The sequence below is a fragment of the Protopterus annectens genome, chromosome 6.part0, assembly GCF_019279795.1.
Source record: "Protopterus annectens isolate FY-2018-M chromosome 6.part0, PAN1.0, whole genome shotgun sequence".
In the NCBI taxonomy this organism is placed as follows: domain Eukaryota; kingdom Metazoa; phylum Chordata; order Ceratodontiformes; family Protopteridae; genus Protopterus; species Protopterus annectens.
In genome coordinates, this window is record NC_056737.1 from 1,947,363,142 (window position 1) to 1,947,390,535 (window position 27,394).

At 41.7% G+C, this 27,394-nt stretch overlaps 1 protein-coding gene across 2 annotated transcripts in view; it reads right to left on the minus strand.

The window, feature by feature from the left end:
* The window catches only part of ITPRID2 (ITPR interacting domain containing 2), a 1,100,178-nt gene that overhangs the window by 697,791 nt on the left and 374,993 nt on the right, over positions 1 to 27,394 (minus strand). For both annotated transcript variants that reach the window (XM_044075259.1, XM_044075260.1), the window contains 3 exons: positions 4,573 to 4,615; positions 4,377 to 4,472; positions 3,738 to 3,946 (listed from right to left, as the gene is read on the minus strand). In XM_044075259.1, coding sequence (XP_043931194.1) covers positions 3,738 to 3,946; positions 4,377 to 4,472; positions 4,573 to 4,615 — 348 coding nt within the window. The remainder of the gene's footprint in view (positions 1 to 3,737; positions 3,947 to 4,376; positions 4,473 to 4,572; positions 4,616 to 27,394) is intronic.

Genomic DNA, 27,394 nt, shown 5'->3' on the forward strand with positions numbered 1-27,394 from the left:
ATGTAATTATAAGAAAAAACTGCACTAGAATTAAGAAGTAATAGTATCAAAAAAGACACTCTTATGCTTGCAATTGGATCATCCATCTTGCTGCTATGATGGCAAATGAGATCTGAGTAGTTCAAGACAGAGCAGAAGTGAGAACTGGATCCAAAGTCTTGTGTAAGCAGCAGGGTCAGATCAGAGGATCAGATTCTAGATCCATTTGTGAGAAAGAATGAAAAGGACATCATCAGATCTAAGACATTATGTTACTTAAGTTTTTTTCTGTTGATTACATAAAGTGTTTTTAACATTGGCAGTAGATGATGAACTTTAAGTAATGGTGTATTTTTCATGCTTGTGCTGCTTTAAGGTGACTTAAAAGAAAGGAACTAAAAGAATGACTGTGATTAGATGTAATGAGCCATGTGACTGTGCACAGATCTGAAAATGAACAGGAAGTAAGTTTTTTTACTGTTCTGATGAAATTCATTTAAACTGGGAATGAAAAGCGCTTAACTTTTCATTAAACTTTTCTTTTTTGCTACTGGTGTGATCTGTGTCTCTTGTTCTTTGTACCACAAGGTAGATTTTATTACAGGTCTGTGTATTCTTGAGTTAGACTTTCTACTAGAGACTGACATAAGAGTATAGGCAAAGAGAAAGGGAAAGGGGAATCTTAAGTGGCAGACATGCTCTGGTAGAGTTTTTACTTGAACCTGGAACAAAACCTGCTGTTAAAAAACATAATTAGTAGGGCGTATAAAATACTCCATGATAACTGTAAGAATCAATCAGAAAGGGTTACAAAAGTTTGGGAAGATGGTCTGGAAAAGAAATTTAGAACAATGGGAGGATATGTGTGTGGTTCCCAAGTAATTCAACAAACTGCAGAAGGTTTAGGATCTTTGCCTGGAAGTGTTTGCACAGTTATTTTTATACCCCAAGCAAACTTCAGAGAAATTTTCCTCAGGTTGACAGCAAATGTTGGAGGTGTGATGGGGAAGAAAGAAGTAACTGGAAACATATGTTTTGGGAATGTAATACGTTGGCAAACTTAAAAATTCTCTAGTGTCCTCTGTCAGAAGTACTGGGGGACTACATTGCTGTAACTATGGAAATTATTCTTTTGAGCTGGAACACAGCATCTGAATTGCCTAGAGATACTAAGGCTTTATTAAGTTTAATTTCATTGGCTGCCAAAAAAGCAATGGTTAGAAAATGGAAATCAAAGTCTAAACCAACTGTACTTGAAGTACTGAATATTATAAAATAAATGGAAGAGGGATCTTTATAAAAGGGAAGGAGCAAATTATACAGAAACAAATGGAACTTGTGGGAAGAATACACGCAGACTAATAATGTTCAGGAGAACCGAGTTTTAAGGGAAAGCAGGAATTCAGCAAATTATGTACGTTAGACTGATGACAGTTTCAAGAAATGAAAATATAAGGGATGTACAATGTATGCAGAATGAAAAAATGTTAATATGGTTTGTTTTATTTTCTGTTAATGTACATTTACCGAGTCTATATCATAACATCGAAGTTTCAAAACTTTGGATCCGATATGGTCGACACCATATGATTGAAGTTTTGAAACACTGAATCTTAACAGAGATCTCCGTACAGCATGGAAAGGGAAGATTTCCCTTTTCTGCACTGTAGTGCGATCCTAGAGTTGGTATATAAAAGTAGTGAGGGTTGCGGGGGGGGCTTGCACCCCTGCTTAGAGCATTTATATGGTTTGTTTGTGTAGGTTGTTGTGTTTGTATTACATTTTCAAAGTTTCAAAACTTCAATCATATGGTGTCAACCATTTCAGATTCAAAGTTTTGAAACTTCGATCATGTAATTTAGACCCCATTTACCTAGGTCTTAAGTGGTACTTTAAGATGTTTAAAATAAGATATTTTACTGAAAATGCCTTCAGTGGGCAGCCACGGTGGTGAAGCAGTTAGTTAGTGTTGCTGCCTCACAGCAAGAGGTTCTCCGGTTCGATCATCGGATGGGGTGCCTTCTGTGCAGAGTCTGCATGTCCTCCCTGTGGTCGCATGGGTTTCCTCCCAGTGCTCCAGTTTCCTCCCACATCCCAAAGACATGCTGTAGGTGGATTGGATACTCTAAAGTGTTCCTAGGCGGAAGTGTGTGTGTGCCTTCCGTGGAAGGTTGGGCACCGGGCTGGCAAATCGACACTGTAAAACTCCACTGTCATGAGTAGACAGGTGATCCGCTGTGGCTACCCCTAATCAGGAAAAGCCGAAAGAAGAAGAAGAAGATTGAATTTGCCTTCACACATTTTTTTGGAGAAATGTCACAAGACAAGACATTTAACATCCATCAGAGTTACTTCTAGTTTAAAAAGACATTGCTTGCATCTTGTCTGAAGGAGGTCACCTCAGTAGTTCAGCACCCCTTTTTGTTATACTACAGTCACAATATTTAAACATGAATCCAATACCTGATGTGGAAACACAATTCACAGCCTTCTGATCTTCCCAACATCAAGGTGAGCACATACTACCTGCTGAGTTACTGCCAGCCTGTTACCTTTTAAGTCATGGATGCTGCTAAGGTAGTGCTTTCAAAAAATCCCTCATCCTCCTGTTATGACAGGCTGAGGTCCCCCTCCCACTCTGTCATTCACACCAAACTTAACTAATGCTGGAAAGCAATTCTCCCCTATAGACAGTGGACTGCTTTGCAAATGGATATACAGAATCAAAGTCGTCAGGGTCAAAGAGATGAACTAATGTGTCAACAGAAGGGATCTTGCAGTTAAACCTGAATTAAGTTGGAGCTGTGAGTTGTTGTTGTTGTTTCTTTCGGCTTTTCCCAGTTAGGGTTCGCCACAGCGGAACTCCGGTCCGCTAATGATTGGTAGTTGATTTTTACGTGCCGAGTTACCAGCCCTGACGCACAACCTTCAACAAAGGTAAGCCCATTTACGAATGTCTCCACGCAGAAGACGCACTAGCTGAGAATCGAACCGGACAGCGTCTTACTGTGAGGCGACAAACGCTACCGCAGCACCACCACCGCGGGTACCAATCCAATAACTGGGTGAAGAGGGCTGGATTAATTTGGTCTGCTTTAGATTCTTTTTCCTATTCTTGCTCCAGAATATAAACATAAAAAGTACACAGACAGACACACACAGACTCATCTCGACTCCTATAACAACCCAATAGCTAAAGCAGTTCACAGAGTTTACTAGGGAAGTCAAGCAGGGAACAAAAGCAGATTGGCATGCTTCTCTTCTGTATCCTTCATATACATACACACAATTCAGAATCACTAACCCTACCACATTCTCTTTGGGATGTGGGAGGAAACTGGAGTACTGGAAAAATATCTCAGGGAAGTCATGCAGACTCCCAAAAGGCAGGACCTCAGCCAAAAATCAACCTGGACAACCTTGCCGGCAGGTGACTACACAGCACATACACATGCATAAGTGAAATCTCTCTCTCTATATGTATGATATATCTAACTATAGAGGCAAACACACCCGTATACACATTTACATATACACACACATACATATACAAATTAAACATAGGCAAACACGTAAACACAGAGCCCAATTTTATGAAAACAATACTGTTTATGCACACATCTGAAACATAATTTGATGTTTGTTGCATAACATCTTAAATCTTTGTATATATTTCTAGCAAAACCATGACTTTAATTTAATTTCTTTTGCATGTTAAACCATTTGTAACAAAACATAAGCATATAAAGACAATTTACTTGTTAAGGCATAATTAGGGTTTTCCAATTCCATACGTTGCAGCTGAGCATTCAAATATAATTTGATGTCTATTCCATTAGCACTGGAGGAAGAAATAAAAAATCTTGATGGCACTTTAGAGGCAATATCTGGCTCATCTCTCCCAAATCCAAGATTATACAAAATTTCTTCTGGGTCTTCTTCATAGAGTTCCAAAAGTTCAGATACACTACGAAACAATTGGAAGAAACGGAATAATTCTGAGAAAACATGTAAGGCATCGACTATTTGTAATAGGTACTTAAAATCAAAATACAAAATCCTACAACTCAATTTACTTTCAACAACTGTGAAATACAACAGTGCACCTGAAAAGTTCATAACAAATACAAGAAATGTGTATTCTGAACTTGCAATAACTAATTCAATAACCTGGACTGTTTTAACAGATTGTTAAAGCTAAGCATATTAAAAGGGCCAAACTATAAACATCAGCATGATTTTGCTATTAGTAATCAACCCTCTCTCCCCACACCTGACTGTAGACACTTTGTAGCAAATGTTAAGTAGCTATTCTTCTGCAGCTACCCAAGTACAAGTCACAGAAATGACTGCATCAACTCGAGTGAGCAATAAAATGATGAACGGAGTAATCCTACCTGGACACTGTGCCACTACTTTTCCCTGAACCAGTGGAATTCATACTTCCTCTTTTCTGAAACAGGAGACGCTTTTCTTCAGCAAGCAAACCATCGCTGTGAAAAGAAAAATTAATACTGTTAAGTGATCTAATCTAATCATGCCCCACTACAAACAAACATATGTTCAAAATAATAACATGCATTTAATACTAACCATGCTGTTTCCACCTGCAAGCGTCCAGTATGAAGATGATTAGCTGAAGAAACAGAGAGAATGAAGAATCAGAAATAGTGTGCATTACTACTTGTCTGCTTCTGTTAGGTGGCAAGCTTCAAGTTTTTCTACAGTATCAAAACACAAGGCTGTGAATTATGGCAAAACTTACAGTTTACTACTTAAGCTCTAGCCCAGGAGTCTGCTACTTTAAAACTTTGCAAGGATATGGTACCAAGTACTACCAATAGGCATACTCATCAGAAAAAAAACATTCAAACAACCAGTACTTGTTTGTTTGTGTCTTTCAGCTTTTCCCGGTTAGAGGTCGCCACAGCGGAACTCAGGTCCGCTAGTGACTGGTAGTTGATTTTTACGTGCCGAATTACCAGCCCTGACACACAACCTTCAACGAAGGTAGGCCCATTCACGCACGTCTCCACACAGAAGACGCTCTAGCTAAGAATCGAACTGGACAGCGTCTTACTGTGAGGCGACAATGCTACCGCAGCACCAAACAATCAGTACTTAATTTTCAGAAATACCTGACAATACATAGTGGTGGTGCTGTGGTAGCATTGTCGCCTCACAGTAAGACATTGACCTGTTCGATTCTCAGCTAGAGCGTCTTCTGTGTGGAGACATGCGTGAATGGGCATACCTTCGTTGAAGGTTGTGCGTCAGAGCCGGCAACTCGGCATGTAAAAATCTACTGCCAATCATTAGCAGACTGGAGTTCCGCTGTGGTGACCCCTAACTGGGAAAAGCCGAAAGACACAACAACCTGACCAATACATACTTCCTAAAAGTTAAGGAAATCTGAATACAAACGTGTTATAATGAAAATACAAAGTATCTTAAATATTGTCAGATATTGAAATATCACACTGAAAAAAAAATTTACACAAATTAAAATGAGTTAAAGGATCAGTAACACATATTGACGGTCTTTAATTTACCTTAAATGCCACAAAACTTCAAATTAAATTAAGCTTACAAAATATAGTTGCGTCAAAACTTACTATAACAGTAGATGTCCTACTATTCACTGCTGCAGTATATTTAGTAGATGGGATGTAGCTCTCAGATGTCCAGCCAAGGCATCAAAGCTGTACTATCCTAGGACGTATGTATAAATGACCTCAGCTTGTTGGCATAGGGGTATAAACGTGGACATAGATGCAAGATCCTCAGACTATCTCTAAGCCAGTAGCAGCCTGAAGAAACTGAGGAAGGAGACTGGTCAGCTAGGAGGGGCTTAGTTTGAAAAGAGTAAGCAAGTTAGTTTGAAAAGAGTAAGCAAGTTCCCCTTCAGAAAGGCTGTAATATCCTGGGATAATGTGTGTGTGTCTGGGTGTAAAGCATAGTGTCTTTTCCAAAAGTGAGAGAAAAGAAGAGAGGGTGGATAAAGTGGTTACGAAGGAATACTGCAACAGTGGTCAGTAGGACACCTACTGTTATGGTAAGGTCTTACAAAACTGTAACCAAAGCAGAAACTCTACCAGGAAGCCAAACAAATCCTAACAAGCAAAAGTCAATCCAATAAAAGAAAAAGCTAGGAGTCTGACAGTAAAACACTAATGACGAAGCTTTCGTATCCACAAGATTCTTTCTCAACGCAACATAAAACAGACAATGTTAGTCAGTTTAAATATAAAATGCCAGCCAATCATATTCAAAAATCCAGTCATCTGGCCAATAATTAAAATGCATCGCATAAGTAATGCTACTTAAAACATAGTCTAAAAAGCATTTTAAGGCATAATAAAACATGTATATTAAGACACAGAACTTGAACATATACAAAGCATATAAAAGTATGTGATATAAAAAGCATATAAAAGAGTATGTAAAAACAGAGGACATATAAGGAAATTCCATTTCATACATAACTTACGAGGTGCCACGGTGGTACGGCGGTAGCGTTGTTACCTTACAGCAAGAGGTTTTCCCGTTCGATTCTCGGCTTGGGGACTGCCTTCTGTGTAGAGTCTGCATGTCCTCCCCGCGGTTGGGTAGCGTTCCAAAGACATGCGTGCATAAATGGGTGTGCCTTCGTTGAAGGTTGGGCGTCGAACTGGCAGCTCGGCGTTTCGTAAAAATCTACTGCCAATCATTAGCGGACCGGAGTTCCGCTGTGGTGACCCCTTACCGGGAAAAAGCCGAAAGACAAAACAATAACATAACTACACTTCTTAAAAATCCGCGGTGGTGCAGCAGTAGCATTGTTGCCTCACAGCAAGAGGTTCTCCTGTTCGATTCTTGGCTGGAGTGCCTTCTGTGTGGAGTCTGCATGCCCTCCCCGCAGTTGGGTGGGCGTTCCAAAGACATGCGTAAATGGGCATGCCTTGCCCTCCCCGCAGTTGGGTGGGTGTTCGAAAGACATGCGTAAATGGGCGTGCATTCGTTGAAGGTTGAACGTCGAGCTGGCACCTTGGCGTTCGTGAAAATCTACTGCCAATCATTAGCAGACTGGAGTTCAGCTGTGGCGACCTCTAACCGGGAAAAGCCGAAAGACAAACAACAACAACAACAACATAACTACACTTCTTAAGTAATGGTTTTATGCTATTCTTGCTTTTTAGACCTGGAAACATGCCACCTCTAAAGAAATGTACCCATTTATATTCAGCTATGTCAGTATCATTTACAAGATTACACCCTCTTTTTTGCTTACAAATTCTCTGTGAAACCTTAAAATTTAAAAAGATGTTCAGTACCAAACTCCATAATACCTTTACTAAGAGCAATAGTCTCTATCTGCCTATGAATCTCAGACAGAGGAGAACCAATTCTTTCTTTAAATTTTTCATTAGTTTACCTATGTAAAAACATTCACATCTTATACACAGTTCGCAAAGCGCATCACATTTTCTGTTAGGCAATTTGGTGAAGCTTTAAATTTATGGAGCTCCTTTGTTATTGGATGCATAAATTCCTTATCTAAACTAACATACTGGCAATCGATACAATTATGGCAGGAGATGGTTCCCGGTTTACTAAAAAGAAAATTCTTACGAGAATCTTATTTGATCTTTGTAACAGAGTCTTTGTTTTAAGCTCCTTTCCTTTTTATAATAAAATGTAGTTGCATGTTAATAATTTCACTAATATTTGGGTAAGATTTCAAGATAACCCAATTTTTTCATACTATTTAATAAAGTTTGTGTGCCTATTATACCGTGACATATCCCATGTGATATTTACTATTACACCTTTAGACCTTTCATGATTACTCCCAGTATTCCTTCTAGCATTAAAGAAGTGGGGCGCACCCAAATCTTCATGTTTAGAAATAAAATAATTCCTTTATTCCCTCTACAAAAGGTACTTACCCCGTGTACAGCACTCACTCATCTTAACTTTCTCTCCTCTCTTCTTAGGTATTTTTCTCTCACCACTCTTTCTTAAAACAACTTCTAAATCTGTTAGAAAACTATGGACTCCTCTACTCATCCAGTTCTATCTTTGACATCTGTCCTATCTTTACTTCACAGCTATCTCTCTTTATCCTTTCTTTTATAATTCGTCACCTTCATAATATTTTACTTAAAAAGAAAAAAAAAAATTTTGGACTATTTTGTTTTTTCATAATTGCTACTCATGCTTATCATTTCTTATAACCTTATACAGCCTGTTATTATGAACTATGTATGTTCTATGTATAATAACCTGGAGCTTTTCTCCCTGGGCCTCTACTGAAAAAGGACATATATCCAGTTAGACTAGCCCGGTCAACAAATGTAAAATAAAATAAAATAAATAAAAATAAATAAATTATGCTCTTACACAGCTGAGATAGTGTGTAATCTTGAGTTAAAATTATTAAACAGACAGACTGAAAAAATTGGGTTATCTTGAAATCTCACCCAAAAATTATTAAAATACAACCACATTTTATTTACAAAAAGGAAAGAAACTTAAAGCAAAGACTCCATTACAAAGATGAAGTATTTGATTTTCCTTTTAATAAACAGGGAACTGTCCCCTGATATAATTGCATCTATTGCCAGTATATTTGTTTACACAAGGAATTTATACATCCAATAACAAAGGAGCCCTTTGTATTTAAAGCTTGGGCAAATTGTCTAACAGAAAATGTGATACACTTTGCGAACTGTGCAAGATGTGAATGTTTTTACATGGGTAAAACTAACCAAAAATTTTAAAGAAAGAATTGGTTCTCACCTGTCTATCTGATATTCACAGGTAGATATAGACTAATGCTGTTAGTAATGATAATAAACATATGCGGTTCGGTGCTGAACATTCTTTTAAATTTAAGGTTTTACAAAGAATTTGTAAGCAAAAAAGGGAGTGATCTTGTAAATTACACTGACATAGACTAATATACATGGATAAATTTCTTCAGAGGTGACAAGTTTCCAGGTCTAAATAGTAAGAATAGCATAAAATCATTACTTAAGAAAAATAGCTATGTATGAAATGGAACTTCCCTATATGGCCTCTATATGTTTTTACATGCTCTTTTATGTTTTTTATATTACATATTTTTAAATGCTTTGTATGTGTTTCAAGTTCTATGGCTTAATATGCCTTAAAATGCTTTTTAGACTAGGTTTTAGGTAGTATTATTTATACAATGCATTTTAATTATTGGTCAGATGACTGGATTTCAATTATTATTGGCTGGCATTTTATATTTAAACTAACAAACACTGTTAATTTTAAATTGTGTTGAGAAAGAATCTTGTGGATTTGAAAGCTTCACCATTAAAGTGTCTTACATTTGGATTCACAGCTTTTTTATTTTATTTCTTAAGCAACTGTAGTATGTCCTGGCTGAGTTACTGTTGCTGTATTCTTAACAAATGGGTGATTCCCAGAGATGTAGGGAGAGAAGGGTGGCAGGCTTAAAAAGAGGAAGACACCGAGTACAGGAGTTAATGGAACAGTTCTGGTAAACACTGTCTTGGACCTAGAGAAGGCATCTAGCTTGTAGTGTTTTGTGAAGGTATCAACAGATGAGCCAGTAGCTGCTTCTAAAATGCCCCCCCCCCCCCGAAGAAGGCACTTGATGAACACACTGCTCGCGTGGAGTGTGTTTTTGGCCACATGGGTAAACTTCCTCCATGGGTGAGAGAAGCAGAAGGAAATGGCCTTTACGATCCAGGAAGCAATAATTTATTTGGAAACTAGTTGCCTTAACCTGGAATCCTTTAATGAGATGAACAAGCTAATCTATTTTTCTGACATCTTTAGTTTGTCCAGGTAAAACCTCAAACATTTGTGAATGTCTAAGGAGTGTAAAACTTCTCCCCACCCCCACCCCCTATTTTGGGGGTTAGAAAAAAAGGTAGGCTGACTGACTGGTTGAGGGTTAGCTCTCTAACCACATTTGGCATGAAAGATGGAGCTTACCCAGTCTATGTGGAAGATGAGGAAGGGTGGAATAGCAATGAGAACATGGAGGTCTGACACCCTGTAGGCTAAAAAGTCAAGGCCAGGAGGAGCACTGATTTCCCAGTGCAGAATTTTAGAGTAGGCAAAGCAGCCAGTTCAAAAGGGGATAACGTGAGCTTTTTCAAAACAAAACTAAGCATGGTAGAGTGATAAGACTTCCTTGAGGGTTTAAGGTGTAAAACGCACCTCAGAAAAAGCTTAACTTCTGTCCTAGACATGAGAGATGGCTCCAAAGGTAATGGCAAATAAGTGAGCCTTAATGGAAGTGTAGACCAACCCTGAATCTAATAAGTCACTCAAGTACTGGAATACTGTGGGGGTGTTTGATACAAGGAGCTGAAATTTGTGCTTACAGCACCAGATGGAAAATTTCTTCCTGGTGTTAGATTTCCTGGCTTCTTGTAGGACTCCATCTCTTCAGAAAAGGTGCGTCTTCTAGGGATTAGAAAACCATGATCAAAAAGGGTTAGACCAAGTGAAGTCAGACTGGGATAAAGAAGCCGCACTTCATGTTTGGTGGTTAGATTTGGTTTTGGGTGGATTCTTCAGTGTTTTCCCTTTGATACGTGACACAAGAGATGGAACCAGTACTGTCTTGGCTAGAAAGGTGCCAAAGACAGGAGTTTTGGAGATTCCTTTTGGTCCATGAGGAGGAGCCTTGGGAGCAGAGGTAGAAGGGTTTATGCATAAAGAAACTTCCTCATCCATTGGAAGAAGGCATCTGTCCTCCAGGCTACAGGTGATTGGTTTCTTGTGCAGAAAAAGCGGGAGCAGGTGATATTTGGAGGATGCAACAAGGTCTATTTGGAGAGTCCCCCATTTGAGAGTTATGGATTTGAAAACCTGTGCGTGTTCAAGGACCATTTGTGTAGGACTTCCATGTCCTTGCTTAGAGAGTCTGCCAATACATTCAGACGAGAGGGAATATATGTCGCTTTAAGTGTAATATGCAGCCGAGGCGCTAGATGCAAGATCGCCTTTGCCAGCCTGCACAGAGCATAGGATCTTTTGCCTCCCTCTTGTTTATGTACCACATCACCGGGCTTTTATATGTATGCACCAGCAGGATGCCTGCTTTTTTAAAGATGCCAGAATGTATGTAAGGCAAGTGTCCATATTTCCTTTGAGATGATGTGTTCTTTTATTACATGGGTAAGCAGGCTCCCCTTGCACTATTCAGTCTCCTGTTCAAGCCCCCCCATGCCCTGTCTGAAGCATCAATAAACAGGACTTGGCTGTGTGAGGCTGGAATGAATGGAAGACCTGGGTTGAGCATAACCTGGGTGCTCCAGCAAAGGAGTTCCTTCTTGATGCAAGGAAGAGGAGGAATGCGGGTCTAAAGAGGGTGAGTGTGCTAGGATTCCACTAATTTCAGATACAACTGTATTTTCCTTGTGTAGTATGGCAAAGGGCAGCATAGAAATGGTAGCAGCCATGAATCTCAGGGCCCTGAGAGCTTGTCTGGATGAGCAATGATTCTTGCTGGAACGCATAGAGAACTCCATTGGCTAGAGAGATGACCTTCTCTTGAGGAATAGAGGCATGCGTGGCAGACCTGTCCAGACACACCCCAGAAAGGTCAGCTGTTGGGTGAGAATGAGCTATGTTTTTTTTTGTAGCGGTTGATTAATTTCAGTAGGGACAGAAGTTGCACAGTGTAACAAAGGTGCTTTAGAAGAATGTCCTTCGATAAAGCCTCCAGTTAAGGGACAATTGTATGCCCAGAGTGCAGAAGACAGCCACTTCTGGGGCCATGCAATTTGTAAAAAAAAAAAAACCCCTTGAAGCTGTAAAAAGACCAAAGGGCAAAGTAGTAAACTGAAAATGTGATGACCCAGTGAAGACCCTGAGAAATTTTCTGCAGGAAGGACGGATGGGATTATGAAGATAAGCATCCTTTCTGTCTAAGGATATCAGAAAAGCTTAAGAAAGTAAGAAAGGTAGAATAATTTGTAAAGATAGCATTTGGAAAGATGGAACTCTCAGAAAGGTGCTTCCCTAGGAGAGGTCCAAGATAGATCTCCACTGTCCCTCTCTTCTTGGGACCAGAAAGATCCCAGAGTAAAATCCCTTTCCTAAATGGGAACGGGAACCTCTTCTACAGTTCCTTGGGCAAGTCCTGCACAAAAGGGTCTAACTGGTGTGCCTGACTGGGAGAAAGTGGAGGTTTCCCCCAATAGTCGGGCTGCTTTCCCAAGGCATAATGCAACCCTCCTTTTAAAACCCACCTGTCAGAGGTTATTGCTTCCCAGAATGTGGGGGGAGAGTGTGTGTCTTTTTGAGAGGGGGTGGGGGGTAGAGTTTTGGTGAAAGATGGAATATAGTCACAGGGATCTACTACCAAACTGAGGCCTCCCAGAAGGTGCATTACCTCTGAGGTTTTCTGAAAAGCTTTTCTTGGGAATTTTCCTTTGCCTATGAGGTTTTCTAGGATCTCTCTTGGCAAAGGAGATAGATTTTGCTGGTTAATGTTTATGGAACCTGGGAACTGTAAAAACATAATTTGTCATCAATCTTTCATTGTCTTGCCCTGTTCCTATAAAGCCTTGAAAAGACCGTCAACCTGCGAGCCAAAAAGGTAGCGGCTATCCAAAGGGGACTCTAGAATTTTAGACTTGAAATCTTCTGGAATAGGCTGGCCTCATAAGCAAGCATACCACCTGATCACTGAGCCAGTAGCAGCTGCCTGGAAGAGGCATCCACAGCATCATATATATATATTACTGTCTGCCTGGCTATTTGACAAGGCTGGGTCACTGGAGACTGCACATGTTGTTCTGACTTTGGTGTCTGGGGCTTTATGATGGTCTTGGTTAAGGAATGGAGCACAGACAATAAGTGCTTGGTAGTTTACAGCTCTGAAAGATAAAGTGGAGGAAATATACATTCTCTTACCCCATCTATCCATTGCCCGACTGTCCTTGTTGGTGGAGAGAACATTACTGCTAGGAAGTAGCTTAGAAGGTTTGTCTGAGGCTAGCGATACTGCAGCTCAGCCTACCAAAGAGTTTTTGTAGAGGTACTGTAGTTCATCAGGATCTTTGTAGAACCTATCTGACCTCTCTGGAGCAAGAGAATGAGAAGTAGATGCAGCAGCGTTGGCTTGAAGTGCATCCAGGTAAGCATTTAGCACTGGGGGAAATGGAGAGGAACAGAAGTGCCCATTTCTGACAAGTTGTAGCAACTCTTTTGCACCTCAGGCACCTGTCTGCATTGCCATTCACAATGCTTCATCATGCTTTGTAATGTTTCTCCAGAGGTCTTTTCTAAGGGGGAATCTTAAGACAGTCTCCTTCATTTGAGGAAATCTATTATGGGGGAGTTGTATGGGGGAGTGTAACTGGGAAGAGTAGCAGACAAAAAGATCAGAATCACTGTCTGCTTCCTCAGAAGAGAAAGAATCGAAGACCTGCTTGTGTGGGGTGGCCTGAAAGTGATGGATCACAAATAAGGGTGGCTTCAGAGACAGGACTGCCTTGAGAAAAATCAATCCACTCTTTCTTTTTGGATGCAGAAGGGAACATTGAGTGCTCAAGTTTCTGCTTTTTCTTCTTAGGGGTGACATCTGCCTGAAGCAGCTTAGGGGGTTCTATCAAGATACTGAGAATCTTTTCCTACAGAAGGATCTGAGATCCTGCCAAGAAAATGAGTAGCAGTTCAGAGGAGTCCATCATCTGCAAGGCCTCAGGAGCCAAACCAGGCTCTGGTGGGGTCACAGTACATGGCTTTTGAGAAGACTGTTGGCATTCAGTGGGTTTGACCACCTGACTGAAAAGCCTAAACTGTAGTGTTTTAGAAAAATAAAAGCCTGACAGCTGGAGCAGCATTTATAATAAGGTTCAGGGCCCAGGCAGAACAGGCATCTAGTGTGCAAGCCTTTGTACGGAATTCGTCTACCGGCACTCTTACTTACCCTCCTTGCAAAAACAGCTAGAAGTTTAGAAAGGAAGGATCCCCAATGGGGCACTTTTCTGATCCAACAAGAGAAGCTACTGTACTGAGCCACCAAATGATCATGGTCCACTGGGTGCAACAACCTGCATTTGAGCAGGCATGAAGACAGTCTGAGGATCTCGTATGTACTTCTGTGCTGACAAGCACAGGTCATCATCCAGACATACATCCCAGGAAAGTAATGTTTTATATATTAACCAAGTGCTTAAACAAAATGGGTCCAAAGGATAATATAACCTGTGAAAAAGGTCTCAAGAGGACCTGGGACTGATCCATAAATGGCTCAAACTTTACCAGGTATGACCATGAACTTCAGAAGCAAGGAGCATGCTATGAGAAAGACTCTCCAAGTGCTCAAAACTGCACCCTGGAATCTGCAGCAGCCTCTGTCCTTTACCTGCCAAGGGAGGAGTCTAGCTGGGTGGTTAGGTAACAGCAGCTCCTTACTGTAGGAGGAATTAAAAATCAGGCATGGAAAGACAGGTTAGAGCAAGAATATTAAAAGCATACCCTGAGGCTACACAAAAAGGTGCAGAATCACCACTGTCATCCCCCTGTTAATAAATATGTTGGGACATTAAGCACCATCTCAGTGCAGTCCAAGTGTCTACTACCGAACCCATGGTAAACTCCAGGCACAAAGTGATCAAAGCATGAATGAAAACAATCTGATCCTATCAGGTCCTGTGAAAAACTTGGATGTTAATCTATGAAATGTTCCTTAAAGGAAGAATAAATGGAAGGCTGAACAGCAGCTGGACACTTGGTTTATGAGTGTAAAGTGATAATTAAATATTGTGCACAACCTGCACAAAACAAAACTCCAACCTACTTTTCAACTCACTTTCCAGTTGACCACCCATCAAATTCAGGGTCACAGGCAATCCCAGCCCTCAACAGGTGCAAGCGAGAGAAACTAATCCTGAATGGTTAAACAACTCCAAAGAACAAAGTAAAAATGAAGAAGCAGCAAACCAAAGACCAGGAAGGAACTGGACCACAAAACTTATAAGCTTTCGTTCGTTTAATAAAACACCACAAACTTCATCAGAATAAATACAAAAACTTGAAAACACCCTTTAAATACTTGTCATGTGCATGAAATCATACAATGACAAAATGCTTCAAATAAATTCTTTAAAAAGCCATTATGATGTCATGAAATTTAAAAATACACTACAAATGTTTTAACACTGCATATATATATATATATATATATATATATATATATATATATATATATATATATATATAAATCAATAATAACAAACTATTACACAGTGTTTCATCAAATAAAGCCCATTTTATGAATAACTACATCAAAGCCTTTGTAACTGTAGAAAACACTTAATGTTAACAGTTTCATTTAGTCCTGGAGGGTAATCTGCTCTTAAAGCTATCTGCCATTTAGTTTCCCTACATTCTAATAAGGTTTTAAAATTACCCACCAAAGGACCACAGGCTACTTTATATAAGACAATGAATGTAAATTTCTTAAAATTGTTACATAATAAAACATGTCATGCCAGTGCATTATTCCTGTCTTTGTTTCTCACTGCCAACACATGTTCATAAATCCTTCTACTTAATGACCTGATGGTCTTGCCAACATAAAAACTGGTACAAGAATCACATACTACGAGATAAACAATACCCACGGAATCACGTTAACCTGTCCTTTGCCCAAATAACTTTCTTGAAATTTTTCAACTCAACAGAACCTGAATTGGCTATGTATCTACATTGCCTGCAATAACCACAAGCAAAAGTCCCATCAGGGTTTTTGACCCCATTGTATGATGTCTTAGGAGTACTTTAAAGTATACTTCTTTTATTACACACCCTTTCATAAGTGTACAAGGGTTCATTACTCAAGACTTTCACCAATTCAAAATGTCCAAGCAACACACCTAATAATATCCATTCAATCTGAAAAGGGCAATGGGAAGGCCAGCTCAAACACCTTGTTATTTTGATTCACCCTACTTAAACCACACTGAAACTGCCTCTCAAGATATGACTAGCTAGAATGTCTCAGAATTATAACTTCCCCAACAATGTTATGCAACAAATCATATCCCCTGGCTATAAAAAAAAAAAAAAAAAAGAACAAACAGTTTGTTAACCTCACCATCAAAAACGGAATCTTCACTAGTCAAGCGACTCAACCTAATAAGTTGTCCCTTGACAACCTCTCTTTCCATATGTTGGGGCTGAAAACTGTCCCTGTGCAGGTAGTCATTGACAAAGGTAGACTTCCTATGGATACTACTACCGAAACTAAAAATGTCATCAAGTAGTTCCAAATGAATATTATCTAGGAAGTCTACTGCTTTCCCAAACCCTCAGGGTAAAAAGTTCAAAATAACGGTTGAACAATTCAGGTCATATAAGAATAACACTCTAGCATCTACACGAGTGTACACAACTGTACTATGTTCTTCATGTTTCACTGTTGCAGTCATCGCATTTGGGTAGATTCCCAAAGCTGAGGAAATGGGTGGAGGCAGTCAATGAATCTAGGGGCTAGCTAGCATACCCTACAAGACTGCAGAGGTAAAACCTGCCATGGATTTAGAGAAGAGAGGCAGGTGGCAATGTTTAGTAAAGGTGTGAACACATGCCCAGGTGGCAGCCTCCAGGATGTGCTTGGCGGGGACCCTCTGAGGAATGCTGCAGAAGTGGTGGCTGCTCTAGTGGAGTGGGTCCTAACCCCCTTGGTGGGAGGCTTGCCATGCTGCTTGTAGCAGAAATGGATGCAGTGAGCAAAGCTAACCAGCAGTTTATCAGACTTTCTGAAGGGTTTAGTCCTGTCCAGGTAGTACATGAGCTGTTTTGTGCACATCTAGAGAGTGCAGAATCCTTTCCCCCTTGTTTTGAGGGTTAGGAAAGAAGGTGGGCAAATGGATGGATTGGCTGAGAGCCACACTGGATACCACCTTGGGCATGAGGGATGGATAAGTTTTGAGGGATACCCTGCCTGCATGGAAGATGATGAAGGGTTCCACTGCCATGAGTGCTTGCAGCTCAGAGACTCTTCTGGCTGAAGTGATGGCCAGGAGGAAGGGATTCTTCCAGGAGAGACATTTTAATGCTGCAGAAGAAGCTGGTTCGAATGGAGGCAGGGTGAGCTTTTCCAAGGCAAAGTTAAGGTCCCAAGCCGGTGTTGGTGCCCTTTTGGGAGGCCTCAAGTTGTTAGCCTCTCTGAGGAACTGCTTGATCAGAGGGTGTGAAAAAAAAGAGGCTTCAGTGGAAAAATGAGCAGAAATAGCAGAAGCGTGAATTTTTATAGAGTAGAAAGAGACACCACTGTGTAGTAGGTCAGCTAAGTAGTCCAGGATGAGAGAGATGGAGGGCTGTGGCGTACTGGCTCCCTTAGCCTGGATCCAGGTGCAGAACCTTTTCCATTTACCTGCATAAGACTTTCTGGTTTTAGGGCGTCTGGCCTCTTGGACAACATCCAGAACCTGTTTATTGAGGAAGAGAGATTGGTCGGGGGGGGATCAAGGTTATAAGCCAAGCTGCCAAATTGAGTGCCTGCAATTGGGGGTGAATGAATTCCCCTGCCCTCTGGGTTAGGAGGTTGGGAACCTGGGGAAGATTCCATGGGGGCAGTGGGGTCAGGTTGCAGAGCAAGGGGTACCAGTGCTGCCTGGGCCAGTCTGGAACTATGAGAATAGTCCTTGATTTTTCCTCCCTTATTTTGATCAGTACCTTGGGAATGAGAGGTAGGGGAGGAAAGGCATAGACTGAGAGGTTTACCCAGGGGAAGGACAGGATATCCAGTGATGCTCCCTGGTGCAGAATTTGTTGAGCTAATGGTTGGTGTGGAAGGCAAAGAGGTTGACCTCTGGGGTTCCCCATTTCTGAGTTATTAGTAAGAAGGTGTTTCTGTTGAACTGCCACCCATGGGGGTCCAACAGTTTTCTGCTTAATTGGTCTGCCAGGGAGTTGAGAGAGTCTGGCAGGTATTGTGATAACAGGTGTAGATGCATGCAAGAGGCTGTGAACCAAAGGGTCATGGCCAGCATGCACAGCGGGTAGGAGTGAGTCACTCCCTGCTTGTTGATGCACCACATCACTGTGGTGTTGTCTGTTTTGATCAGGAGTACCCCTGGGGAGAGAAGGGGTTTGAAAGCTATCAAGGCCTGCTGCACAGCCATCATCTCTTTTAGATTGATGTGCAGGGGGAGTTGCTGGGGGTTCCATTGGACCTGTATGCACCTGCTGTCCAGGTGTGCACCCCAAGCGTAGTCTGCTGCATCTGTGGTGAGGGTCTGGGTGGTGGGGTGTGGGGAGAAAGGCAGTCCCTTGTTGTGGGAGCAGGCTGCTGCCCACCAAAGAAATTCCTCCCTCAGGCAAGGAATGACAGGTAAAAGAGTTTCCAGATCTTGAGAGTGTTGACACCAAAGGCTCTTTAGGTACCACTGAAGTTTCCTCCTATGCAGTCTGGAATATGGAATGAGGAGTATACAAGATGCTATGAACCTCAGGGCTTGCAGGATTTCCCTTACAGAAAGTTGAGCCCTGGTGGCCAGTTGAGAGAACTAAGCCAATAGGAAACTTTGTTTCTCTGGTGTTAGGCATGCCATCTGGGATGCCGTGCCCAGACTTGCTTCCAGGAAGATTATCCTCCTAGTGGGTACCCGTTTGGATTTCTTTTCATTGACTGTGTACCCTAAGGAGGTCAGTAGGTCCTTGACAAAGGCCAGGTCTTTGAGCAGCTTTTCCTGGCTGTCTGCCTGAATAAGACAGTCATCTAAGTAGGGTAAATTTGAATATTTCTTTGTCTGAAAATAGTAATGGCCGGAGCCAAGCATTTTGTGAAAACTCTGGGAGCAGTAGATAAGCCAAAGGGAAATGCAGAGAACTGAAAGTGCAGAGATCCTGCCCTGAAGTGAAGATATTTTCTACAGGACTCCCTGATGGGAATGTGGAGGTAGGCCTCTTAGGTCCAGGGTGACTAGCCAGGCATCCTTGGACAGCATGGGTAGTAGCTGCTGGAGGGTGAGCATTTTGAAATCACCAGGAAGGTGTTTAGAATGGACAGATCGAGGATAGGTCGCAAAGGTCTCCTCTTTTCTAGGTACCAGAAAAAGTCTGGAGTAGAAGCCTTGGCCTATCTGCTCTGCAGGAACTTGTTCTACTTCTCCCAAAGAGAGCAGGGTATGGATATGTATTTGAGCCTCTGCCCACTGATTTGGTGGTAGATCTGGGAACCCTTTACAGGTTGAAAGGGTGTGGAAGGAGAATTTGTACCCCTGAGAGACAATGTTCAGAACCCATTGGTCCTTTGTAATGATAGCCCAGGTGCTTGAGTGAAAGGAAATCTTCCTCCTAAGGGTATGTAAGGGTAGGCAGAGGCGAGGTAGGGAGGGGTGAGTCATTGCGAGTTTTTGGCATAAGGGGGTGTCTTAGAACTCCCTGGTTTTGAAGTGGAGGCAGTCCACTGCTTAGATCTCTGCAACCCATGGGACAGCTGTCTTGGAGGTCTGTTTCCACAGGGTCTAGGCTGGCCCTGTTTATTAGGTGCAGGAAAGGACCAGTGCTTGGAAGGAAAATGCCTGCTCAACCTAGGGGGCTGTACCTGTAAGAAATCTTTAACAGTCTGCATAGATTTTGCTTTTTCTTCCATCTTTTTTAACACCTCTTCTGCTTTAGTACCAAATAAATTATCTTTGTGCAAGGGTGCATCTAACAATTTTGATTTGACATGGTCTGGCAGGGGTTGTTCTTTAAGCCATGCATGTCTTCTAATGACAGATCCAGTGACTGCTGCCCTGCAAGGAGCTTCTAGGGCATCAAAACCACAGTGGAAATTGTGTTCAGTTACTTGACCAGCAGAGTGCATCAATTCCTGTAAATCTTTAGATTCTGACCATGCAAGAAAGGAGGTAATTTTTGTTTAAGGAGTTGCAAGGTATGTTGCTGATATTTAAGCATATGGAACTGACAATTGATGCTCTGATAGCAAGAGTAGCCGGGGTGTATACTTTTTTTACTCCATCTGTCCAGTGCTCTGGAATCCCTGTCTGAGGGGGTGGGATTCTTAGCTGAAGTAGCTTTAACCCCTTTTGGGGCATGAGTAATGACCTCAGGGTCCGCTGTTGGGCTTTTAAAGAGATATTTGTGAAAATCACAGACTCGGTAGTACCCGTCTGGCTTTCTGGGAGCAGGAGGGAATGCATCTGGAGTTAAGCTGGATTCACGGAAGACATCATCTACCACATCTAGGACTGGGGGGATTGCTAAGGGCCTGTGCTGTGGAAGGTCCAGGGACTCTGTCTCTTTTTAGACTGTGGGTAGTCTTGACTCTCCCATTTGAAATGCCCCCTTAGAGTATGTAGGGTTTCTCCAAATGAAAAATCCTCTGGGGGGAGAAGCTGAAGGAATAGATTCTTCTGCATCAGAATCCTCATATGTGGAGAGGGGCTGCATGTCTTCATAATCAGATGCATCAGATTCATCTGACTCTTGTTCAGACAAAACTTCTGGAGACAGATCTCTTTCTTTTTGAGGGAGTGGCTTGGCTTCCCCTAATCAGCATAAGGTCCTCTGGCATTCTAAGCATTTGTGACTGAGGCAAGGGAGCAGGCGCCAAAGAATGTTTGGAAAGCAGCTTCTTGGGGGTGGTTCGACCCCTGGGCCTAAGGAACTTGATTGGTTTACAAAGAACGGTAGCCCTGAAAGAAGGCATTGGTTTATGTCTGGATGCAGTGTTGTGAAAGACTTCCCCAGAAGTCGGTGCCTGCACAGCGTCTCTGGACCCATTCAAGGTAGAGACGACTGCAGGATCCTTAAACAAAGAAGAGTTCTGGGGCATACCGGACTCGGAAAGGGTCTTGGTAAAGGTCTGTGAATTAACTGAAGTGGGCATCAGGGGCTGTGAAAGTGCCTCGCTGAATTCCGGAGAACTGACGACCAGCTTGGTAGAAGTGTCGTCAGAAGGTTTAGTCCTGTGCGGTCAGTCTCTGTCTTTATCTTTACTTTTTTTTGGAAGGTCTGCTGTCGGATGGCTTACAGAAAGTACAGTTGTGTACACTTAACCATAAATGTAGATGTTCAAGTGTATTCACTGTTGCAGTCATCACATATGGGTTTATCTACCTGCAGGTAAGCCCTCAGCCGGCCTGAATACCAGACTGTTCAGATTTCTGCGTCGAATGCCGTCTCTTCTTCCATGACATCATGGGTATAAAACATGCAGCCAACGCCATTACATCAGTCTTTCTTGCCGTGCAGTGCCCGAAGCAGAAGCAGTTCACAAGTGCCAGTCGGCCAACTCCTGAAATTTTTTTTTCGAGTTTCAGACATGAAGTCTTCAAAAAGATAAGTACCCCGTTGGGGATCCTTTTTTCTTGTTCTAACCGATGTCAGAAAAAGTTAACAATCGTCTTGCCTGTGAAAAGCAAATACCTCAGAGATTTTCATTCTTACTGCATCACCTGTTTAGGCCTAGACCATGATGTACCTCGCTGTCGGTTTTGTGCCTTGTTCAATGCCCGGACTGTTCATCGTCGGGCTATTTTTGTAGCTAAATACTTTCATTCTCGATCTCCATATTCCAAAATGGCTTCAGTAAGCCATCCGACTACCGATCTTCTGAAAATACGCAAGGATAATGACAGAGACGGGCCGCATAGGTCCAGAACTGCCGACGGCGCTTCTGATAAGCTAGTCACCGGTCCGCCGGTACTCAGTGAGGCACTTTCCCAGCCCCTGATACCAGCTACTACAGATTTTTAGACAAAAAAAATGGGGTAGCTATGGGTGCAGCATGTGCACTGGTTTTTGCCAACATGGTGATGGAATACTGGGAGACCACTATGATTTTTACATCTGAATATAAAAACTGTTGGCCCTTGTATAGACATTTCCTTGATGACACTGCTTTTTGGAAGGATACTAGGGCCAAGCTAGACCAGTTTTCTTTTTCAATTTATAAATAACTCAACTCAATTTTTGAAGTTTACCGTGGAAGCAAATTCTGAAAATGTTACATTTTTAGATGTCTTCATTAAGAAAAACAAAGTGACCCAAAGGTTTCAGTCAACACTTTTTAGAAAACCAACTTATTCCAATTTCCTTTTACACTTTAATAGCTGGTACCCCAGCCATCAAAAGAAGAAACTGGTTAAAGGCCAATGTGTAAGATTGGCCCGAAAGGTTAGTGAGGATGCGGGTCTATATTATAACATTGAAAAGACCAAATGTCATACAGGCTAAACGTCGAAAATGCTGTACCTCGAAGTTGCTTTTTTGTGTGGGGGGGTGCCCCCTACATACCCCGCAAATTATATATACCAACTCTGAGATCGCACTACAGTAAGGAAAAGGGCAAAATTTCCAATCTTCACTGTACAGCAATCTCACAAAAAACATCAACGAACATAATATTTTGTGTTTTAGACCTTTCAATCTTCAGTCATTTCGCGGTTATGATTGGAACCCCGGGGATGCCTGTTTTAAGGATGACTGGAGCAAACTTTTGGGGAATGCTTGAACAGAGAGGGTATCCTGTGGAACTTCTCACTGCAATTTTTTTGGAAGTTGAGAGAAAAATTGAGGGGTTATACTTTCCTTTATTAGGTACACATAATCAGGATGAAAATGCGATAGTTTTGACAAAGAAATTATAGGAAAGCCTTGGTGTTGCCATATAGTTTGCATTTTAATGGCATACATGACATTATATTTAAAAATTGGTCCTGGTTTGCGATAGAGGAGGAGTATTTTGAAAAGGTTGGGGAGAAACTGGTTATTGCATACCAAAAAGATGTCTGTTTTATAACCATGATGAAAAGACCACTTAGGGTTATGACAGTGGTGGCAATGATTAAATGGGGCCATTGCTCTCTGTGCAGATACATTCTTGAAGCATCCGATATACATTGAGAAGGTTTTGGAACTATTAAATTGCACTGTAAATATTATTGTGATAATAAGGGGGCTAGTATGTGGCAAAATGCCAGAAATGTCAAGGTTTTTACATAGGAAACATCTTAAGATTGTTTAAAAATAGAATTTATCAACATCAGTAGGATATTGGTAGGAAGGATGAACATAATGCTTTATATAAACATATAAAAAGTTTTCCAACCCATTTTTTCAAGTTCATTGTCATAGATAGGACGTGGGGGGGGGGGCATCAGCTTTGTACCTTGAATACAAAGAAATAATATGGTAACCCAGTTTTCCTGGTCTGAACAAATCAATTTCTACTACAAGTTACTTAAAGCTGAAGTCAATGTATGCTATTTAAATTTTATATATTTATGTTTGTTTTAATTTTGTAAAGTACAGACATGGAAAAAAAAGAAAAAATTAAACAGTTACTGCATTGTTTATTAGGTAATGAAGTTTGGTTTTAAGTGCTAATGGTGTTTAATTGTACCAATTAATGGTAGTCATGTGGTTTTATCACTGTACTTAAGCTGGAGATTTTCTTTATTTGTTATTCTGAAGTTGTCCAGTTTTTCAGTTTAAAGAGGCCGAAAGCGCTTAATTGTTTTATTTAAGTGTGGCACAGCTTGCAGTGGTTGCTTTCCTTTGTTTTTTGTTTTTACTAGTTTTAATAGTTTATGTTTATTGCTTTGAAGACTTGTGTATCTGTGAGTGGGGGTTATCCCTGTGTTCTGATATCTTGTGGGTACCAACGTCCTCCAACAATAACCAGATGGAATGTGGATTTTCTTTTATAATTGAGCAGCATTCCAGTGTAGGTGCTCATCTGTTGCAGGCTGCTGAGTCAGGAGTTTAGTGTGGTGGAGTGTACTAGGGATCACAGGCATGGCTGCCTTCCAAGAGCCATCAACAGAGGGATCATCTATAACAGGTGTCAATGTTTAGGGCTGTTTGTGTACTTTCATGGAGCCCTTAGACCTAGAAGCCTCTGGGGAACTATCTAGTGTGATGGACTCTAATGTCTCCTTTGAAACAGAAAGCAACAATAACATTTTGCAATAATGTGGGAAGACATATTTCACCAGTTACGTACTTTTCTGCTTCAACTGTTTTACTCATAAGCCTGGATTGTTGTGGGGCTGTTACGCACTCGTGGAAATTATTAATGTGGCAAGAAAGAACTAAAGATGTAGCAGGCAAATGCCACATATTTATCAGTGGGTCTAATTCAGAAGACCGACTTTTTAAAACATTGTAATTCATAAGGTTGAAATAATATGACCAACATTTTAAAAAGTCAAATTGTGTGTGCCGAGATCAGGAGATCATGGTACAGTGGAGATCGGGGAATTTGCCCTTTTCGCAACTGTACTGCAATCCCAGAGTTGCTATATGTAATTAGCAGGGGATGCAAGGGGGGGTTGCCCCCCCAGAAAAAGCACTTTTTTGGGGTTGTTGATCAACTATTTAAAATGTCGATCATATGGTCTTGAAAGTAGTTGTGTACACTTACCATAAATGTAGATGTTCGAGTGTATTCACTGTTGCAGTCATTACATTTTGGGTAATCCTGCTGGCAGGTTGCCCTCAGCCGGCCTGAATTCCAAAGTCTTGGGTCCCACGTCGGCTGCTGTCGCCCCTTCCCTGACGTCAGGTCGTCAGGGGTATAAAAGAAGCAGCAGACACGATTTTCTTCAGTTTTTCTTGCCCCAGATGTCAGGTGCCCCCCAAAAAGGGTAGCCAAACTTTATAAATATATATATTCAGAAATACATCAATATAAATTTTACCTTCATCTATAAGCAAATACACCACATAGGTAGTATAAAATCAGAGAAGGAAGGATAAGATCCAAAAGAAGGGGGAAGGCGGGAGGGTAATCTGGATTGCAACAGTGAATACACTCGAACATCTGCATCTATGGTAAGTGTACACAACTGTACTATGTTCTTTGTGTTTCACTGTTGCAGTCATTACATTTGGGTACAGTCCCAAAGCTATGGTTGGGAGGCTGGAACTAGACAGCAGTAGGAGTGGCTATGAAGCCCTGCAGGACTGCAGTGGCAAAGCCTGCCCTGGATTTAGAGTAGAGTTGCAGATGGTAATGCTTTGTAAAGGTGTGCACTGAACTCCAAGTAGCCACCTCTAAAATGTCTCTGGTTGGTACTCCCCTGAGAAAGGCTGCTGAGGTGGCTGCAGCTCTGGTGGAATGAGGTCTAATGCCCTTAGGCACTGACTTGCTATGGTGTAAGTAGCAGAAATGAATGCAGTGGCCTAACTATTTATAATTAGTCTGCTTTGAGATAGGCTTTCCTTGTGATCCTGCAGCATATGCCACTAGTAATTGCTGTGTCTTCCCGAAAGCTTTGGTTCTGTCCAAATAGAATCTAAGCTGTCTGTGTACGTCCAAAGAATGCAGAATTCTTCCCCCCTTGTTCTGTGGAGTTGGGTAAAAGGTTGGCAGATGGATGGCTTGGTTGAGAGCCACACTGGACACAACATTAGACAAATGTTGGGTTTGTCCTCAGGGAGATCCCGTCAGGGTGAAAATGATGAAAGGTTCCACAGCCATGAGCGCTTGTAGCTCTGAAACTCATCTTGCAGAAGTAATTGCTAAGAGCAGAGCTGTTTTCCAAGATAAAAACTTCATATCAGCTGTAGCGGTTGGCTCAAAAAGAAGCAGGGTGAGCTTTCCCATGCAGGAGTTGGTAGTTTTCTTGGGGGCCTTAAATTTTTGGTTCCTCTGAGGTACTGCCTCAGTAAAGGGTGAGAAAAAAGGGGTGGCTCTGTATTGTAATGAGCCGAAATGGCAGAGGCATGAATTTTAATTGATGAAAAAGATAGGCCTTTGTCCAGCATCTCAGTTAAGTATTGCAAAATCTGAGGAATATTTTTGTACGGCTGTATTAGTTCCTTGCGCCTGGTTCCAGGCACAGAATCTCTTCCATTTTCCAGCATAAGACTTTCTAGTACTAGGCCTTCTGGCTTCCAGAATGACATCCATCACTGCTTTACTGAGAGGTGTTTTTGTAGGACTACATTATCCACCATGCTGCCAAGTTTAATGTCCTGAGTTGACTGTGCATGATCTGATTGTTTTGCTGGGACAGTAGTTGAGGTATTTGAGGTAAGGTCCAAGCCGGGTATAGAGAGAAGTTCCTTAGTATTGGATACCAATACTGGCGTGGTCAGTCTGGGGCAATCAGTATCATCTTTGGCTTCTCCTGTCTGACCTTTAGGAGCACCTTGGGGAGGAAAGGCATATACTGATAGGGGGTCCACTTTCAATGCTCGTCTGTGATAAGTCCTTGTGCAGAATCTTTTTAGTTGGTAATTGAGAGGGGAAGCAAATAGGTCTATGTCTGGGCATCCCCATTTCCTTGTTATCATGCTGAAGACTTGTGGATCCAGCTTCCACTCGTGGGGATCCATGAGGTTTCTGCTTAGTTCACCTGCCCATGTATTTTCCTTTCCTGGCAGGAATTGTGCCTGCAGATGTACTTGGTAGGTCAAAGCTGTGTCCCACAAGGTCATGGCTAGTCTGCAAAGGTGGTAAGAATGTGTGCCCCCCTGCTTGTTTATATACCACATGACCGTGGTGTTGTCTGTCTTTATCAGTAGTTGTTCCGGATGAAGTAGGTCCTTGAAGGCTGTCAGGGCATTTTGAACAGCTAACATCTCTTTTTGATTGATATGAAGATGCATTTGGTTTGAGGACCATGTGCCCCGAATGCCTCTTCCTGACATGTGGGCTCCCCAGGCATAATCTGAAGCATCCGTTGTTAGTGTCTGCCTGGCTGGAGGTAATGTGAATGGCTGTCCCTTGTTCTGGTGACAAGCCTTTGCCCACCATCGAAGCTCCTGTTGCAGGCATGGAATGAGAGAAATGACTTGTTTCCAGACTGTGGCAATGTTGAGTCCAAACACTTTTTAGGTACCACTGAAGTTTCCTCATATGCAGTCTTGCATATGGAATTAGTAGGATGCAGGATACCATGAAGCCCAAAGCCTGCAGAATTTTCCTTGCAGATAAACTGGGCCTTTGTTGCCAACATTTTGAAATAAGTAGTCAGTTGCCTTTGCTTGTCTGGCGTGAGATAAGCCATCTGGGCAGTGGTATTCAAGCTTGCACCATGGAATGTTATCTCTTGTGAGGGTACTAGTTTTGATTTCTTTTTGTTGACTGTGTACCCTAGGCATGTTAGAAGTCTTTTCACAAACACCAGATGTTGAAGAAGAATGTCCTTGTTCTCTGCTTGAATGAGACAGTCGTCCAAGTAAGGATATATTTGTATTCCTCTTTGTCTGCAAAATGCAATTGCTGGTGCCAGACACTTTGTGAAGACCCTGGCCACAGTAGATACGCCAAAGGGCAGTGCAGACAATTGGTAATGCATTAAACCAGCCTTGAATCAGAGGTATCGTCTGCATGATTGTCTGATTGGAACAAGCACGTATGCCTCTTTTAGGTCTAAAGTCACAAGCCAAGCATTCTTGCCCAACATGGGCAGAAGCTGCTGCAAGGTCAACATTTTGAATT